Source organism: Xenia sp. Carnegie-2017, unplaced genomic scaffold, assembly GCF_021976095.1.
Source record: "Xenia sp. Carnegie-2017 unplaced genomic scaffold, XeniaSp_v1 HiC_scaffold_13, whole genome shotgun sequence".
Classification (NCBI taxonomy): domain Eukaryota; kingdom Metazoa; phylum Cnidaria; class Anthozoa; order Malacalcyonacea; family Xeniidae; genus Xenia; species Xenia sp. Carnegie-2017.
This window is the reverse complement of record NW_025813436.1, coordinates 1,802,801-1,820,941: the sequence shown is the minus strand read 5'-3', so window position 1 is coordinate 1,820,941 and position 18,141 is coordinate 1,802,801. Positions and strand designations below refer to the sequence as shown.

The window sequence follows — 18,141 nt, the reverse complement described above, 5'->3', positions numbered from 1 at the left end:
GCGAGATCGAAAACTTAAAAGGAGTGTCCCTTTTGGTTAGTTACATATTCCGTGATTTTGCTAAGTAAGTTTGTAATTAATTTTTTAAATAACTGATTTCAATTTTAGTTCAGTGCATAAACGTAAGAAGCTTCATACACAGTGGGGAGTGGAGGAGGGTGTTAATATAAGTATGCCATAATAATCCAAAGAAAACAATGAAGTACTTACGACCGCATTAGGGTTTTATTGAAAATGATGGATTTCAAAAGTTAGTTAACATCTTCTATATTAGTTTTACGAACAGAAAATATTTTTAGAAAGAAAATAGCTCAAAAAACAGAGTACAAAAAGGCAGCACGTCCATATCTCTGAAGTCCAGGAATAAACTTTCAACAATATACGTTATAAAGTAAATGGTCTGAACCCGGGAGTATCGTTACATGTTTGTAAATGTAGATCGTCCAGGTTGGTATAGTCCTGAGAAGGACTGTTTTTGTTGTTGTTGACTGACGCCTCGACAACCTTAGCGGTAGTCATCTTCACAGTCAAATGAGGAGTAAACGTCAGCTTAGCCGGTTAGCAAAATAATTGACCATGTGAAACCACAAAGAAATGAAAACGTCAAGTTTTGTTCCATATCATTCTACAAAGCAAAACAAAACATGAGATGCTTGCATTCTTTTTTGTTTTTCTAGTTAACATTCACCATTAACTTCATCCTGTTATCCACATAAATAGTTAGTTGTGGTTAATACTAAATCGTGCAGTTTCATTGAAGGATTGAATAAAGCAGGGGGATGTATCCTTACGAAAATTTCACATTTGATTTCATATATGAAATGATATGTACAAAAATGATGAATACGTCCAAGTGCTCTACGGTATGTTTGTGTGAAAATGTACTTAAGGACTTTGTTTTTTGCGTGAATGTATTTTGGTTTGTTGTTGTTTCCTTAAAAATTCTAATGAATGTTTAGAAATTCTCTTTATAATCTCAACTATCGCGTATTCTTAACGAATTACAAATGTGGTGTAATAACGCGCGTAGTTCAGCTTATGGATGCATTGTGATTTAGTTGAATGAGCAATGAACAAAACAGTAAAAGTAATAATATGTAAAAGAAAGGATTTCCAACTTTTTTACAATTTACGTTTAAGATTTGTTAATGTACTACTTACCTATGCTAACGCTGCAAAGAAATCAGCATTTAAGCAAAGGAGAATCGACTTAATCGAATTTATCCGTTGCCGACACTTCTCGACTTCCTTATTCTTTCAGAAGAATTTTTTCAGTAACAAGTTGCTGACGTGTCGGGCATAATTAAAAAGATATGACATATTAAGGTGGCTACGTATGCGGGGGAAAGCTTTTCCTTCGCAATATGAACTATAATGTAGAATATGGATCCTCGTATTTCAAACAATCAAAAGTCCAGATCATTTATACTTACATAATTGGATAAGCTGTTCGAGAATTCCGAATTTTTATATGGCAAATAAAAAAGAGTAAAACAAGAAAACGCCTTTATTCTAAAAGTTAACTCACACTCACTGAGTGGAACTTAAAATTACTTCAAAACTATTCCAAGACAGTATTTTCACTTTACTTGCACAAGTTGAAATATTCCAGAAAAATCTTGCTCTTATCGATATTCAGATTTGTCACCACGACAAAGTCTCTATTTTATTATTTAAAAAATCTTGCCTCCGATGGAGAAACCATTTTGCCATTGATCAGTGGGAACATGATTTCTATTTGAAAGTGGGTGATCTTTTGGAAAACGGAATAATTTTTTTCATAAAAGGCTAAATCTGGCAAGCATAGAAAAATAAAAACATTTTTCATATAGGAGCTACGTCGGAATAAGCCGCCGAAAAAATTTAGGTGATTAAAATGTTCCGATATTTTTCAACTTTGGCTCGCGCAAAATCTCCTAGTGTTTTTTTACAAAATTAATAACAGATTAAAGCAAATTTTTCTATGTAAATCATTTGGAGTGATTGATTGCACAACAACCAAAGTATTCCGCGAGATATAAGCTGAAAAACGAACTCTTTTAAGTATTTCAAAATTCAAAACTTGAAAAGTCAATGTTGTAAATCTTGTTTGAAAAACAACATGGCAGATTGCCCAAAATGTTTGGGCAAAGTAAATTTCGTTTATTTTAGCAAATACGATCAATTTTAACCAGTGGAGTAGCAGACTCGTTAATTGGGGGGACACATATTCAAATATTCATGTTCTGCCGCATAAAGTTCTTTTGAAATCCATTGTTTTCAACGGATTATGACATGCAGATATGAATTTGTGCCCCCTCACCTCCAATTAACGATTCTTGTACGCCATTGATTTTCACGTAGTAACTAAAAAAAGTCAAATTCTATTTTGAACTTCATAGTATTTCGCTCACGTATTTTATAACTTGTTTAATATTGTGAAAACGATCACATCTGGGCGGTTGATAAAAATCACCAATTAGCAGCGATATCAGTTGCGTAGTTGTCTCGATAAGTGAGGGATTTTATTCATATATTCATTTCTTGGGGGGATTAACTTCCTTTGAAATCAATTGTTTTTTAAGGATTGAAACATGAATATATGAATATTGTCCCCCTCACTTATCGAACTGGCGACGCCACTGGCAACAGTGCACATCTAGTGGTTTTCTTTTTACATAAACTTTATTTAAACGCGTTAACCTTTTTGGCGAACGCTGATTTCCATTGGTGGAATGCACTGTGCGTTCAAAATGTAACGTTCATGTATTGACTGCCTTCTACAGAAGACCTTTTGAAATTAATCTAATATGAAACACTATTCTCAAGTTACTGGTGCATTTTTTGCTGTTGGAAGTTCTGTCAAATTCTTAGCATCAGAAAGCTTTTGTACTAGTAAAAAAGAAGCTAGTACCTAGTATTGTGTGTAAATAGTTATGCTATTTAGTGTAAATAGTAATGTAAATAGTAATGCTAGTACCAAAGTAGCTAGTATTGTCTGTAAAAAGCTAATCAAATTTCATACATAGTGTACAACATTTATGTGACATAGTTAATTTTTCGCAATGACGATGACATAAGATTGCCAAAAAAAGTTTGCGACAAAGATATGTAATTAATGTACGTAGCCCAAAAAAATTTACAAATTTATTTTCACAAGAAGGTGCAATCATCCCAATACGTCAATTTCTACAGGTTTTCTTTTCGATACACCTTTTAAATTTTATTCGCATATTCAATTGCCTCCGCTCCAACGCAATTAACGCTTAATAAGCAATAAAAACCATTACAAACCCTCCGCTTTTAATTTATAAATTTGCAACAGCTTGTTGCATCGCATAAGCGCTTACGATATTGAATTCGCGCAACTTATAATCTAAAGTTCTATTCTTTTTCAAGCTATCTACACCATGACATCGTACTACACCAAAGACCCGTCAGCGGATGTTAACAAATTTCTGTCATGCAATAGGCGAGTTTTTTTCAGAGTCCGCGTCGCCTTGATCTCTTTCAAGCGTTCTTCGGCAACTGTCTCCATAGTCGCCCGCATTTCTGGAAAATCGTCTAAAACGTCATGAAAATCGCCCTTACTCAACACGAACGTGTCGCAAATTGTCATGGCAACCACGCTCGTAATACGACGAGTGTTCGTAAGAAGACATATTTCTAGAAATAAAATTCATACTTATCAGTGCTGCATAACTGAATATACCAGGCTCTTTTGACGAGGGTGAATGCGTAAAATCCTAAAGAAGGTGTGACGTCATCGTAAGACGTCATAGATGTTCATAAATATAACTCACAAGTCTTGTAAGTCAAAACCCTTATTGAATAACACCTTTACGTTTGGAATAGATCAACTCACAAACGGTCATATCGCGTTATACATGACAAAGCTTGGCAGATTAAACGTTTAAATAATGCAATTGAAAAAATATCCATTTCTGAAGGAGAAAGGGGACTCCGCCCCCATGCAATTTAAGCGAGGAGGCCTTTAACACAAAAGGGGCATTTAAAAGACTTTTCAGGGCTAAGCCTCAAATCCTACATTCCTACAGCCCTAAACTTGAGTTAAATTGTAAATTTACTCTACACAGCCAAACGATGATTTGCAGAACTAACCTCCAAAGTAGGAACCGTCTTTCAGCTGGCCTTGTGTGACGTTGTTTGTTCTGACTTCGACACAGCCTTCCTGCAGGAAATACATCTCTGTCCCAGCCGTTCCCTCCTCAATGATGACGTCACCAGCAAGAAATACCTCGAAACTGAGTTTAGTGATAATGGCCGAGACAAAGAGAGGATTGGCCTGCTTGAAAAACGGAACTGCTTTAACAAGATCGCGGCAATTGTGACTGATAATCTCCTGAAAAAGTGATAGAAGATTAAACTATTAGAAGCGGACATTGAGCTGTCTTTAGAAGTTCTTTTGTACACATTACAAAATAACGAAATATCAATAAATATGCATCACATCCTTTTCTGTTTGCTTTTATTATGCGCTATCCACTAAGTTAAGAAATGAAAGATGTTTACTTTTTTTGTACAGGCTTATGCTAAATAAATCCTGTCTGCGTCTGTGTCCCCCAAATTATCGATTCTCTTATGCTCATGAAATTAAAATCTATATGCTCCACTCTTGCTGTCTTTTATTATCAATAAGTAAGTATCATTACACAACACCTCCCTTATCCATAATTGCCCCTAACTATCTAAATATTCATAAATCTCTAGTCTACGAGTACTTACAAGACGTAAAGGTGAAGAGACTTCACTCAAAATATCTCGTTCGTTGAAAAACTTTCCCTTATAACGGTGATCAAAATAATTCATGACCTTATCACGTGTCTCGTTAGGAAGTTTACGATAGGACATGTACTCAGCAAGCTGTTGAACCTAAGAAAAAAGATCCCTTCGTGTCACATGATGTTCACGTGAGTAGGTTCTTTCAATGCATACGAAAAAACACAGGTTTGAATTAAAGCATGACATCTGCAGGCGTTCATGTTTTTATTTTCTTACAATAAGTGAATGATTTCAACCATGGAGTATCGTTACATGTTTGTAGATGTGGGTCGTCCAGGTAGGTGCTGTCCTGAGAAGGACTGTTGATGTTGATGTCGGTGTGGGTGTTGATGTTGATGTTGGTGTTGATGTTGATGTTGGTGTTGATGCTGATGTTGATGTTGATGTTGGCGTTGATGTTGATGTTGGTGTTGGTGTTGATGTAGTGGTTAGTGTTGATGTTGGTGTTGATGTTGGTGTTGATGTTGATGTTGGTGTTGATGTTGATGTTGATGTTGATGTTGGTGTTGATGTTGATGTTGGTGTTGATGTTGGCGTTGATGTTGATGTTGGTGTTGATGTTGGTGTTGATGTTGGTGTTGATGTTGATGTTGATGTTGGTGTTGATGTTGGTGTTGATGTTGGTGCTGATGTTGGTGTTGATGTTGATGTTGGTGTTGATGTTGGTGTTGATGTTGATGTTGGTGTTGATGTTGATGTTGGTGTTGATGTTGATGTTGATGTTGGTGTTGATGTTGATGTTGATGTTGGTGTTGATGTTGGTGTTGATGTTGGTGTTGATGTTGGCGTTGATGTTGATGTTGGTGTTGATGTTGGTGTTGATGTTGATGTTTCCGTTGATGTTGATGTTGATGTTGGTGTTGATGTTGGTGTTGATGTTGGTGCTGATGTTGGTGTTGATGTTGATGTTGGTGTTGATGTTGGTGTTGATGTTGGTGTTGATGTTGGTGTTGATGTTGGTGTTGGTGTTGATGTTGGTGTTGATGTTGATGTTGGTGTTGACGTTGGTGTTGATGTTGATGTTGTTTTGGCGTTGGTGTTAATGTTGCTGTTGATGTTGGTGTTGATGTTGATGTTGGTGTTGGTGTTGATGTTGGCGTTGATGTTGATGTTGGTGTTGATGTTGGTGTTGATGTTGGTGTTGATGTTGGTGTTGATGTTGGTGTTGATGTTAGTGTTGATGTTGCTGTTGTTGGTGTTGATGTTGATGTTGCTGTTGATGTTGGTGTTGATGTTGGTGTTGATGTTGGTGTTGATGTTGGAGTTGATGATAGTGTTTATGATGGTGTTGGTGTTAATGTTTATGTTGACGTTAGAGTTAGTGTCGATGTTGGTGCTGATGTTGGCAATGTTGTTGATGTTGATGTTGAGGTTGGTATTAATATTGGTGCTGGTGTTGATGTTGGTATTAATATTGGTGCTGGTGTTGATGTTGGTACTAATATTGGTGCTGGTGTTGATGTTGGCGTTGATGTTAGCATTGCCGTTGATGTTGGCGTTGGTGCTGATGTTTGTAATGGTGTTGGTGTTAATGTTGGTGTTGATGTTGGCGCTGATGTTGGCGTTGGTGCTGATTTTGGCGTTGATGTTGGCGTTGGTGCTGATGTTGGCGTTGGTGCTGATTTTGGCGTTGATGTTGGCGTTGGTGCTGATGTTGGCGTTGGTGCTGATGTTGGTGCTGATGTTGGTGTTGATGTTGGCGTTGGTGCTGATGTTGGTGTTGATGTTGTTTGTGTTGATGTTGGTGCGGATGTTGGTGTTGATGATTGTGTTGATGGTATTGATGTTAATGTAGATGTTAGTGTTGGTGTTTATGATGTTGCTGGTGTTGACTGTCGTTTTGACAATCTTAGAGGTTACCATCTTCAGAGGCAAGTGAGGAGTAAATTTCAGGTTGGCCGTATTTGCTGTGGTATTTGATGATGTATAAATCGTGCACTTGGAATACAGTCTCGTGCGTTAGTAGAGAATAAACGTGGACTTACTCTTTCCCGATAATGTCGACGCGATGAATCAGTCTGCTGGATGGCCGCTATACAGTAGGCAAGGCAAATGCCGTAACAAGTTGCACCTGTTATCATGCTAAAACTAGTTACAATAACATCTAGGACGGTTTGTGGTGGGTAACGGCCAAAGCCGATACACAACATATGAGACATCGCCTTGAACCAAGACCAAATGTACTTCGTGGACAACGTCTCGTTCTACGAAATAGAAGCCACCAAATCAGAAATTGTTCTACGGTCGAAACTGTTAAACAGCCATTCCTGGGGGATAAATCAGGTGACCGCTTAGGGGCACCTCAAACGACCGCTTAATGCAGTTTGACCGACAAATACAGTTCTTGTACAAAATTATCACATTTATATCAAATAACCAACCAACAACTGTATAAAACCTCAACTTACTTCTAAGTTTAATTTAGAATTTACACACTTTATGTCAGAGTTAGAGCTTCGGAAAAAGTCATGCCTTTCTTTTGTTTTGGACTGCTCGAACGTAAAGATTTTAACAATTTCTCCAAAAAAGAATCAATTGTATATTCCACTATATGTAATGGGTACTTAACCTAATCGTTTACTACCATTTCAAATCAATGAAAAATTAACTTTGACTTCATGTCTTCTGTGACGGCGTCTTCTTAATGCAGGTGACCGTTCAAAAAACGGTCAATTAAATAGTACTTATATTGTAAAATTTACAGACAGTGACACATGAACGCTTCGGTGCGATAGCCAGCCGGCAAGTTTGGTCGTGCTATGTAAATTTCTTATCGTTGATATTATACATTTCTTTTGGACACACTATATACTTCTTTAGAAATGTTGTTTTTTTACAATGAGTGAACTTTGCAACTTGTGGGCTGGCTATCTTCCGTCAGTCTTCTTACTCGCAAACCATGGATGGTCACCCATGAACCAGTTGGAAAGTCGTTAAACGAAGGTACAATATATTGCAAACAAGCATTCCAGTGAATAATCAAGCTGAGCATTGTGACGAGATGGATAAACCTCATACAGGATTTCGTCCAATTGAATATCTGAGAGATAAATACAGTAAGTTTGAAAGTGATGAATTCAGACTATAAGCAGCGTAAGAAAGTATATTCAAAGCGCGAACTACCGATGGGATCGAAAATCGATTGATTTTTACAAAATGAGAGGGAATGGTTTGCCAAGAGTTGAGCGTCTTCAGCACAAAAAAATATTTTCAAAGCACAAACTGCAGCATCAGAGGAGATCGAAAATGGGATGGCTTTTGCAGGATGTTCCTTGACGAGGGAATCCTTTCATGAAAGTAGAGTGTTTCCATATATATAAAACCAAGGATAACATTGTTTTTCAAATTAATAAAATGATAAAACTCGATTCAAGTCTGAAAAGTATTTTCATCTTAAGCAGAAGTTTCACGAATATATTTTCTGTTCAGTTTTAGTCAATCATGGGGCACGTTAGAAGAGTGTGGGAAATTGAACCTCCATTCAAGCTTTTGAGAAATATGAAAAAAAATTCGGTTGAAAATCTATGTAGAGGACGAACAAAGTCGATCCAACTAAAACTGCAGTGACAGCATGGCAGGGCGGGGCATCCTCCCTTCTCGCTTTTTGAATAAGCTCCTCGGTCAATGAAGTTGTGGGCTTTTGTAACAAATAAAGACACTTCAAAACTAAGCAGTTTTACGTTTAACTTCTTCAACACGAAAACAAACTTACCACTTCATATTGACTAATATAACGTACAAGCCTGGAAATGCGCAGCAAACGCAGAAGGCTCAGAAGCTTGGCAAGTCTCAATAATCTGAGAGCTCGCGATGCTCCGATCAAGTGTGAGTTGTGACGAGTGATGACGGAAATAATATAGTCCAGCGGTAGAGAGGAAAGTAGGTCAATGAGAAACCACGTCCGCAAATATCTGAAAGAAGAAATCGTAAAAACATGATTTAAAAGAATTGAATTTCAAACACTTCTTTACTTTCACACAAGAAGGCTAACTTCATTTACGAAGGGCTTACAATTATTTATGAAAATCCACTAATTGCAACTTTTCTGTTATCACTCACGACTAAAACAGGCGATTCCAAAGGAAATGTATAAATACGTTTTAACTTAACATGGCGAGATATAAATTTTCAGGATGGCTAAATTGGATTAGCTTCGTTTATTCCTCGTTGCAAATGAGGATAGCCAGTCTCGATAAATGGGTTGGGAATGAGACTTGTATTCTTGGATGCGCTGCATTTTACAATTGTTTGGATGAGAACGGTATTATTTAGTATTACTATGAGAAGAACAGTGTTCAAGGCTTTAAAGAACAAACTTTGAGAATATTTAGGAAAAGGAAGACCTTAAATTGCACACAAAGCAAAAGTAAAGCAAGTGAATATTAACAGCACTACCAAAATTAAACAATACAAAACTTTTCCCCATTAAATCGGGAGCAAATGGTGTGTTTGCATATGACTTGAAAGCTGTCATGTTGTTATGTCACCTCTAGTGCAATGAGTCTGATGAAATGTTCATGAAAATTAAAATTCAAGCATTTTCAAGCAGGGTACGTGCAGGGTGTGCGCACTGCCCCGAAACTTCACTAGTCCCTTCACAAGAAAAACCGTAAAATGTTATTACGTAGCTACTGTGATACCGCAGTATTAGAGGCTATGAAATTGTACAGCAAGACTAAGTGAAAATAGAACTTCTTAATTAAAGACAATTACATATTTTATAACACCTCCGTTTGCAATAGACCTTTTCAAGGTTATCGTAGCCATATTGCAGGGGGTGCAAAAACATTGGGCCGAGCGCGCGGTCACGCGTGGCGTCCATATAAATTCCTAATAAATGCGCAAAAATTACCCTTATACATATTGGCCATTTCTTTCAAAAATATTTCTCAAACCCATCCATTTTAATAGTCAAATTATTATTTGCGATTTTTTATACACGTGAGTCCAATTTTGTGGTAATCAAAAAGCGGAAAGTTAAAGAAAACATTTGTTTTATTTGAACAACTTGACCGTCGTTTAAGCGATGTTCTTGAGTTCGCAAATGTGCGGAACTCATAAGCCAAGTCAAACGAACTAAACCCTAAACTAGCCGAGAAGCCGTGAGCAGTCATAGCCGAAATGGTAAAAAAGGCGCGTTGTGCAGTTGGATATTGCGATAATGATAAACGCTATCCCTATTATTAAGTTAAGAGGTCTCACGTAGAAAATTCAGTTTTTCATTAGTGGCCCAAAGATCAAGCACTTGCTGAAATTTGGCGAAAAAAAATTGCAAACAGCAGAGCCGATGACTTTAACCCAAAGCCTGGTGCACAAGGTACTTTAATTTGCTCAAATTATTTTCCCGTGGTAAGAAGAACCCCAAATAACAGCGGAACGGATTATCCTTCGGTTTTTATTACGCTATCAGAGTACGAGCAATCGAGGACTCCGCTTAAACGTAAAGGAGGAGAAACATGGACGACATCAAAGCGTCCTCATCAATCCTATGACACCGAGTATTCTGATTCAAGTTTTGATGGAAATCCAGCAAAATCTGAGGCATCTTTACTCCCTGTCTCTTAGGAATTTCAACAGTTGACGAGAGAGTATGATCACTATGATGTAAGGTTTCACACCGGCCTGCCATCGACTAACAGTTTTAAGTGTGTATTTGAATACTTGGCTCTTTCTTCTTCTGGCTGTTAAGTCGCCATACATAATAATAAAAATAGCAATGTCACTTTACAAATAATTGGAAATACTAATAAGAGTTTGCCGTAGAATAGTTCCTCGTGATACTTGCTGACTTTGCTGTAGACTTGTGCGTGTGTTGCGAACTCAAGAACATCGCTCAAACGACGGTCAAGTTGTTCAAAGAAAACAAATGTTTTCTTTAACTTTCCGCTTTTGATTACCACAAATTGGACTCACGTATAAAGTCGCAAATAATAATTTAACTATTAAAATGGACGAGTTTGAGAAATATTTTTGAAAGAAATGGCCAATATGTAAACGGGTAATTTTTGCGCATTTATTAGTAATTTATATGGACGCCATGCGTGACCGCGCGCTCGGTCCAATGTTTTTGCACCCCTTGCAATATGGCTGCGATAACCTTGAAAAGGTCTATTGAGTATTACCATGCGCGTTTTTATTAAAATTTTAAAATGAAATAAATTACTAAATGCGCATTTATTAAAAAAAAACAAATAAATTTTTTTTAAAAAGGAATTAACACTTTCACTTTAACGTAGTTCACTCAACTGCAAATCTAAAATTCATAATAGCTCGAGACCCTTGCAATTTTAGCTAAGATAACGATGCACTACCCTTCAAAAATTTGCGCCTGTCCAGTCAAATTAGCATCGATTCATCCATGCTTTCAGGTATATCTTAATAAATCCAAGCACTTTCCAAATCTCAAATTTTTCATTTTAAAATCAAGGACATTCAAGTTTTGCATGTACCCTGAAGAAAGGTAAACGAACTTTGAATGAAATTCTTGTTTCACTCACATTATTACGATTTTCGTGGTTCGAGGATAATTTTGTGGTTCACATCGTTCACGATGACACCCGTGCGAAAGTTCAGCACGAGATCGGCGAGGAAGAAAACGTCGGAGATGATATTCAACACGGTCCACGATAACGGCATATCGTCGGTGAAAAACGTTATGACCACAGGCAAGGCAAACATGTTCATGATCAACAATGTCAGCATCAACAAATTCCAATATACTCTACGAAATAACAAAGAAAGTCGCTTGTCTCTGATTTCATATGAGCGCTGGTTAGCACCCGAAAGTCCTTCACTCGCTCTAAACTTCTACGGAGTATCTCGAAAAAATGGAACCCACATTAATTAATTGTGCGTTCACTGAAAATATTATGCACAATTATTTAATTAACATTCGCAACTAGTTAATGTACTTGCGAAGTGCATCTTGGTTGTTAATTATGTATTCGCTAAAATTATTATGCACAACACGTTAATATTCTTGCAAAGTGTATTCTTCGTGAATACACATTCCTCAAGTGTGAACTCGACTTATAGACATTTAAGCTAGGGCGTCAGAAGGATGATAAAAATGACGTTTACTCCTCACTTGACTCTGAAGATGACTACCGCTGAGGTTGTCGAAACGTCAGTCAACATCAACACAAACAGTCGTTCCCAGTACTCTACTAACATGAACGACATACATCCGCAAACGCGTATCTTACATGCTGGGAAAGAGTTTCTCCGGAGCCAGACAGGCGAGTGAAATTTTTGGAGCTTTTTTTCTCGGAATATTCGATCATTTCTGATTATAATGAATTGAAAAAAATATCGTTGGAAAGCTAAAGAACTCATTGTTTTAGACTTTAGTTATATAACAAGATGTCGATAAGGCGTTCACTCTGGCTACTCTTCAACAATGTTTGGTTATTTTAACAGTTGCCAAATAGCATAACGAAATCCATGGCAATGTAATCTCACATGTGACAATATATTATGTAAGTAAATCGTGTTTCATTATATGTGTCATTCGTAACACACACGCGTGAAAACGATTCAATAAAGATTTTCATTGTTTCAAGGTCCAGCCAGGTGTGATTTGTGCAATCTCGCGACAATACAGGAAAATCCGAATTTTAAACTCCCCCCGTAAAAATTTAAGAGCGAAACACAACACCGAAGCACGATTTCCTATTAAAGTTCAAATTACTATTTTTATTCACACTGGAATGCATGCAAGAAACGACGCCCAAGGGAAGATATGTGGACGCGGAATTTGTGTTGAGGTCAAACGACGCAATACTAACCTAAATAAACTACAAGGATGAATGATCCATCCAGCTTCTTTGTGTCTCGTCTGTTCCTTCTCTACTGCTCTCGTGCTGCTGAACAACTTTGGGTTTGTTAAGTTGTCCATTGGTTGAAGCCATGAAAACAAAAGCAATGGAATGGATGGCCGAATAAAGTTGCCATTCGCCATACCTGTAACAATACTAAAAGCTTTAGAAGACGTTATTGTTAAATTCGCTGGTCACGTGTTCACTGAATGCACGTGACATAGTTATGGTGTTGTTGACGGGATATTCATGGAGCATGTAACAACGGTATCTTTAGATAAAGTTCGCATTTTGATTCTCTGTTTCGACTTTTTAAGACAACATTTGGAATTATAAATGAAAGCAATAAAACGAGTGCGGTGATTGGTCAATAGCCGTGTTTTGCTTGTGAAACCCATCCTAGCTCAACCAATCAAATCAATCAAACAATCAAATAGAATTTGCATATCAATCGTGAATACATTTTATAGGAAAATTAAAACGTTTGTTTCACAATTCTCTGTTTCGCATTTATGTTATTTTATAAAAGAAATAAAACATGTTTTAGTGCTTGCAATATTCAGTAAAGTATTCGCACTGGACCTAACTTCGAGTGAATGCCTTTACCAGAAGTTCATCTTAGAGGAAACAACTGTAAATTGTAAACGATTGATGAAATCATCAATCGAGAACGGCTAATAAACTAAAACCAACTCAAAACCCGCTAAAACCCTAATGGAACCGTTAAACCGAAGGCAGTAATCACAGAGGTAATACGAATCGTTTTCACGATTGTGTCAAACAGACAATGCCAACAAAGACAAACTATTTCCTGTTTCTAAAGCGTATTGTACTTCATTGTAGTTCATAGTACTTCAACCAACGATAAGCCCGTATCATACAGGTACTATACCTTCGAGTACAGTCATTTGTGAGTGAAGGCACAGTGCAGCCGACCACAAGATCTACATCACCGCTGTTGTTCATAAAAAACTTTTGTCAGTGGGCTCAGATGTAATCGTTTTGTCAGCAATAAGCTGGTTTTGAATTACATGAACGATAAATTAAACAGTCGCTCACGAACTTTAAATTGTATTCAATTTTGCTACTTTGTCAAGATTGATTGTAATTGGTAAAATACGGGATATTTACATTGCCCAAATTTGCGTACGCCGCCACGTTGTTTTCATACACGATTTACAACATTTAGTTATGCAGGAGAATGCGCATGCCCGAATCTCAAGAGCGTACGGTGTATTGACAAAAAACACAACACAACTCGACGTACCTGAAGTTGACGGATCCCCTTTCGATTTACCCATTGTATCCACAATAACCTCCCGCAATGCCGTCGTAAAATCTTCATCAATGTCGTTTTCATCAAAGTTCTTCGACAGAAATCTGTCAGTATTGACCGCAGAATTGCTGCTCAATCGAGGCTCGTCATCTTCTTCATATGGAACGACCTTTACTCCGCAACATGGACATAAAAATTTCATGGCTCTTCGTTGAAAATGACTCTACAACTTGATATAACTTCGCGCGCTTTCTGTTTCGACAATTTGTTAATTTAATTCGTTCGATTGTCACGTTATCAATGACAAATTATCATTTCTTGAGCACGCGCAAAAACTGCAGCCGCAAGAAAGAAGGCTTCTGTGGTTCTGGGGCCGGTTGCACGAAGCGTGGACAATGTTATCCATTGGATAGGAACTTTTTCAAACTTGTGAAAAACGTGGTAAAATTTTCTGTACAATAATGAAACTTTGCTATTGTAGAGCCAATATTGTATTTCAATGATATTCCAGTTCAAATCGTAGATTGTTTCCTTTTCAGAAATTTTGAAAGCCTTCAAAAATATTGCTATCCAGTGTCCAGCACCATTCAGCCTTCGTGCAACCGGCCCCTGATTTAAAGTGCTTCTGAAGTGAAATTTGCATAACACTTTTTGTCGCGCAGAAATACTCGTTGTAAGCGATTTGAAATAGTTACGTCTACTTTACGTTGAATGGATGTTAATAAATTTCGACTTTTTTTTAGCAGAGGGTTAAATAGTCTTGGCAAATTAAAACGATTCAATTCTTAGTATAACAAATGTACTTGAGCACTTCCAAAATAAACAAAGCGACGACAACTAACTTCTCACAATTACAGCATAATGAAGCAGAGCGCTTAGTGAAAGGTTTTAATTTTTAAGATTTAAGTTTCGTTTACTTTCAACCTTTCAACAACTCTTCACTGAATTCAAGTGAGCCGGGATAAAATCATCAGCCCCTAACTTATTGGATAACTTCATAACTGAACTTTTTTCGTGCAAAATCACATTTTGCATATTATTACATTTTCACGCATGCCTACATATATTTCGCACTAAAGTCTTCGCCCTTTGCCAGTGAGCTTTAATATAAGCTGGAATGCTATCGCGCTGCCATCTTTGAAGTAATTTTTAGAAGTTCCATGCTGTTATTTTGATGAATGAACGATTTTATTAATATACAGAGGTACAAATTGCCATGATAGGCTTTGCCGCAGGAGTTTTGATCAATAAACGAAAATGTCAGATAAAAATTCGTCTTGGCAGACCTCGTCAACGTTAAGAAATTACGCGTGGAGAAAAACGCCTAAGAAAATATAAGTTTGACATTAAGCATTCTCAGCTCAGAGACGATAAAAATTCTCATTTCATGGTTGATAACAAGACACATAAGAGTAATCGGTGTAAGAATAATAATAATTAGAAAGGTCCGTTTTCGAATTCAAAACACGATAACAATGCTGTTAGTTGCTTCTGAAATGTTGTAAATTTGAAGTATATTTATTGTGATGTAATGACTTATCAAGGAACCGCTTCTTTACGGTCAATAAAGGAGAAGCAATGAACTTTACTCAACTAAAAGCAATTTTTCATATCAGATGATACGATGCATTACGCTCTAGACATGACAAAATCCAAAGACTATTCGATCATTAAATTCATTACATATTGTAAATAATCTTACTGTTAGCTTTCATACTTATGAAACGACAACGACGAAGCTCAACATCGACTACTTTATGTTAGTCTCGTTTAGGTGATTCCTTTCTTTGCTGCCTGATGAATGTGCTTCTCTAGACGCCCTGTGGAGTGGAGAACAAGAAGGAAGTCTTTATAGTGAAAAATTTCATGTCCAGTCTTGAAGTCTATTCTTCCTGAGAGGCTCTATGAATTATTATTTTTTTCCTCGTAAGAACGAAGAAAGCTACATCAGGAATTTTAAAGGGGACTGGTGAGAGCGGACGCTAAAGATAACGAGGAGGTGGGGAGGCAGTTGCCCCCAATATTTTAGAAAATATACTTGAATTGAGTCATATTTTTGTTGTTTAGATAAATCTGAGTTATTTGAATAAACTATTCGTTGAACTTCTAAGTTCAAAATTTTAAATAATTATTTGACTCAGTTTGTCACTTACCCCCTCCCCACAACAATTCGTTAAATATCCGGTCCTGGAAATTGGTACGAGGAGGCTCAGGACGAGGAGCACCATAGAAGGCAACAAGAACATCGCCATGAGGACGTTAAAGGAAATACTCAAGGAAAGCAGTAGCAGAAAATGCGAGAAAGGGATGGTGCGGGAAAATTTTAAAGGGGGGGGGGGCTACAGGATCCTGAAAACGAGCTGCTATTCATTGTTAAAACAGGCAACTATTACTGAAACAATTTAGTGGGGAGGTGCCAAGACAATGATCAAGTCGGGTGAGGGGGTAGGAGTGGGTGGGTGCTTCAATGGCAAATAGGATGCATAGTGAAATCTCCAAATGTAGCTTTGCCATGGCTGTAATGGACACACGATTTTTTATCAAAATCAGCGGCTCAGAAGCCAACTATTCTACATCATTCATACCGCTGTGTAAACAAGGCATTATTTATGCGCATATATTAGAGTCGACCCGCGGTATCTACATACATACATATTTTGTGTTGTCCTTTGACGGGAAACTTCACGCGAAGTTCTCGAGGATTTTCAGGTATAAATACGAACGCAGAAGAAGATTCCTCGCCATTTGGAAACTGAAACATAAAAATAATTAGTGTTCATTTTTAAAAAACAATTATCGGTGATATAATTTCATGCGAAATCATCATGTTGGACAAGTGACGTCATACTGCAACACGTCATGACTGCACGCTATACGTCATGGAAAACTGGAGAGCGCAACAACGCAATGTGAAAGAACAAAGTTGTTATTTCGATAAGAAATTATTCCTTTAAAAATGGCTATTCTCACTAAAGCAGCGATAGCCATTTATTGTTTGTAGTAGAATTCAAAAATTTTACTTGCTGTACACATAATTACTGCAGAACCTCAGAATACATAGAGAATAAATATGTGCAGGGGGGTGAGATGAAAATATAATCAAATTTCATTACTTCCCCTCATAAGGTCTGCGACTTTTTTACTTTTTCCTTCGTTAGAGAAGACCAACTAAATGATGCAATGTGTCCCAGATTTTTTAATGCGGTTACGCCAGATAAGCCATTACTTTGGCAAGTACTGTGGTTGTTGGCTACTATAAATTATACAGTGCATTTGAATATTTGTGTAAGAAAATCGCGCTTTAAACGTTGTCTTTCATCAGTCATGGGTATCTTGCTCAATAATTGAATTTTAAAAGGTAAGGCACAATTTGACTACAGTGATTTGACTACAAAATAGACAAATTGGCAGTATTTACATTGCATTTTGATGTTCTGATCATTAGAATGCAGATTTCGAAAGTAAACCACCACAATGTGTAAAGTAATGTTTTTGCACAATACTACTATACACAAATTCATTTCTAGCCAAATTTCTAGCATGCGTAATGAGACATGCACGAGGACACTGACTTCAAAAGCTCCGACACTCAGTTGGCCTTCAGTTCATTTCCTATTCTGTGGTTATAAAAAGTTCAAGCTGAACCGGTAGTTATGGTAAATACGGGAAAATCGGCGCATATTCATCATACATTACATTTTAATACTTGTAGCATTAAGTAAATGTTAGTTATTTCAAGTGGACGTTGCAGTATTTCCGATCAAATGATTGCATACCTTTTCACTATATTCTTGCTGTGATAAACAATCGATAATATCGACGCAGCCGAGGAGGCAGCTTGACGGATAATGTTCAGGAAATGGGCCATCTTCCCCTGAGAAAAATTTGATAGAAAACAATTCATACATACATACATACATACATACAGCTCCTGAGTCCTAGACAGTCAAGGTTTCTTTAAATGCAACGGCTTACATTCATCGCTAAATGCATAACAGTTACAGTATATGTTTTTTTTAGTCTTGGCTCGCGATAGTAAAATTTTTCTTGAAGTTTACACTCGTCTTTGTTACATATAAGTTTTGCCTTGGCGTGTGGATACTTGCTCTGACTTTTGTGTCACGTGACTAGTCGTTCTCGTTTGTTCTATCTTCAAACAAAGTATACTGGCGCTTTTGTTAACCAAGGTCAGTGTTCACCAAAATACTCATTGCCGTCATTGAATGCCAAAGTACAGATAGCTTAGAAGTTAATACCAAAAGTGGG

General features: G+C 37.1%; 2 protein-coding genes across 2 annotated transcripts; both read right to left on the bottom strand.

Annotated features, from left to right (window-relative positions):
* Window positions 1–3,074: 3,074 nt before the first annotated feature.
* On the bottom strand, window positions 3,075–14,582 carry LOC124458162 (potassium/sodium hyperpolarization-activated cyclic nucleotide-gated channel 2-like). The gene is made up of 9 exons (XM_047008239.1): window positions 13,867–14,582; window positions 12,570–12,744; window positions 11,288–11,503; window positions 8,495–8,693; window positions 7,673–7,822; window positions 6,768–6,986; window positions 4,726–4,872; window positions 4,102–4,342; window positions 3,075–3,645 (listed from the first exon to the last, which is right to left on the bottom strand). The coding sequence occupies exons 1-9, from the start codon at window positions 14,075–14,077 to the stop codon at window positions 3,401–3,403; spliced, it is 1,803 nt and encodes a 600-aa protein (XP_046864195.1). The 5' UTR covers window positions 14,078–14,582; the 3' UTR covers window positions 3,075–3,400.
* An 877-nt stretch (window positions 14,583–15,459) lies between these two features.
* On the bottom strand, window positions 15,460–17,798 carry LOC124449242 (activating signal cointegrator 1-like). The gene is made up of 3 exons (XM_047000185.1): window positions 17,652–17,798; window positions 16,528–16,627; window positions 15,460–15,695 (listed from the first exon to the last, which is right to left on the bottom strand). Exons 1-3 carry the CDS (start codon window positions 17,793–17,795, stop codon window positions 15,646–15,648), a joined length of 294 nt encoding a protein of 97 aa, XP_046856141.1. The 5' UTR covers window positions 17,796–17,798; the 3' UTR covers window positions 15,460–15,645.
* Between the last annotated feature and the right edge of the window lie 343 nt (window positions 17,799–18,141).

Excerpts from the sequence above, each read along its gene's own strand:
- LOC124458162 (XM_047008239.1), bottom strand. The coding sequence starts at position 14,077 with ATGAAATTTTTATGTCCATGTTGCGGAGTAAAGGTCGTTCCATATGAA. Across the intron at positions 11,504-12,569 it reads CATCCTTGTAGTTTATTTAG|AGTATATTGGAATTTGTTGA; the intron begins GTTAGTATTGCG and ends GTTATTTCGTAG. Across the intron at positions 4,343-4,725 it reads TCTCTTCACCTTTACGTCTT|GAGATTATCAGTCACAATTG; the intron begins GTAAGTACTCGT and ends TCACTTTTTCAG.
- LOC124449242 (XM_047000185.1), bottom strand. The coding sequence starts at position 17,795 with ATGTATGTATGTATGTATGAATTGTTTTCTATCAAATTTTTCTCAGGG. Across the intron at positions 16,628-17,651 it reads AGCAAGAATATAGTGAAAAG|TTTCCAAATGGCGAGGAATC; the intron begins GTATGCAATCAT and ends TTTATGTTTCAG. Across the intron at positions 15,696-16,527 it reads CAAAGGACAACACAAAATAT|GGCGTCTAGAGAAGCACATT; the intron begins GTATGTATGTAG and ends TCCACTCCACAG.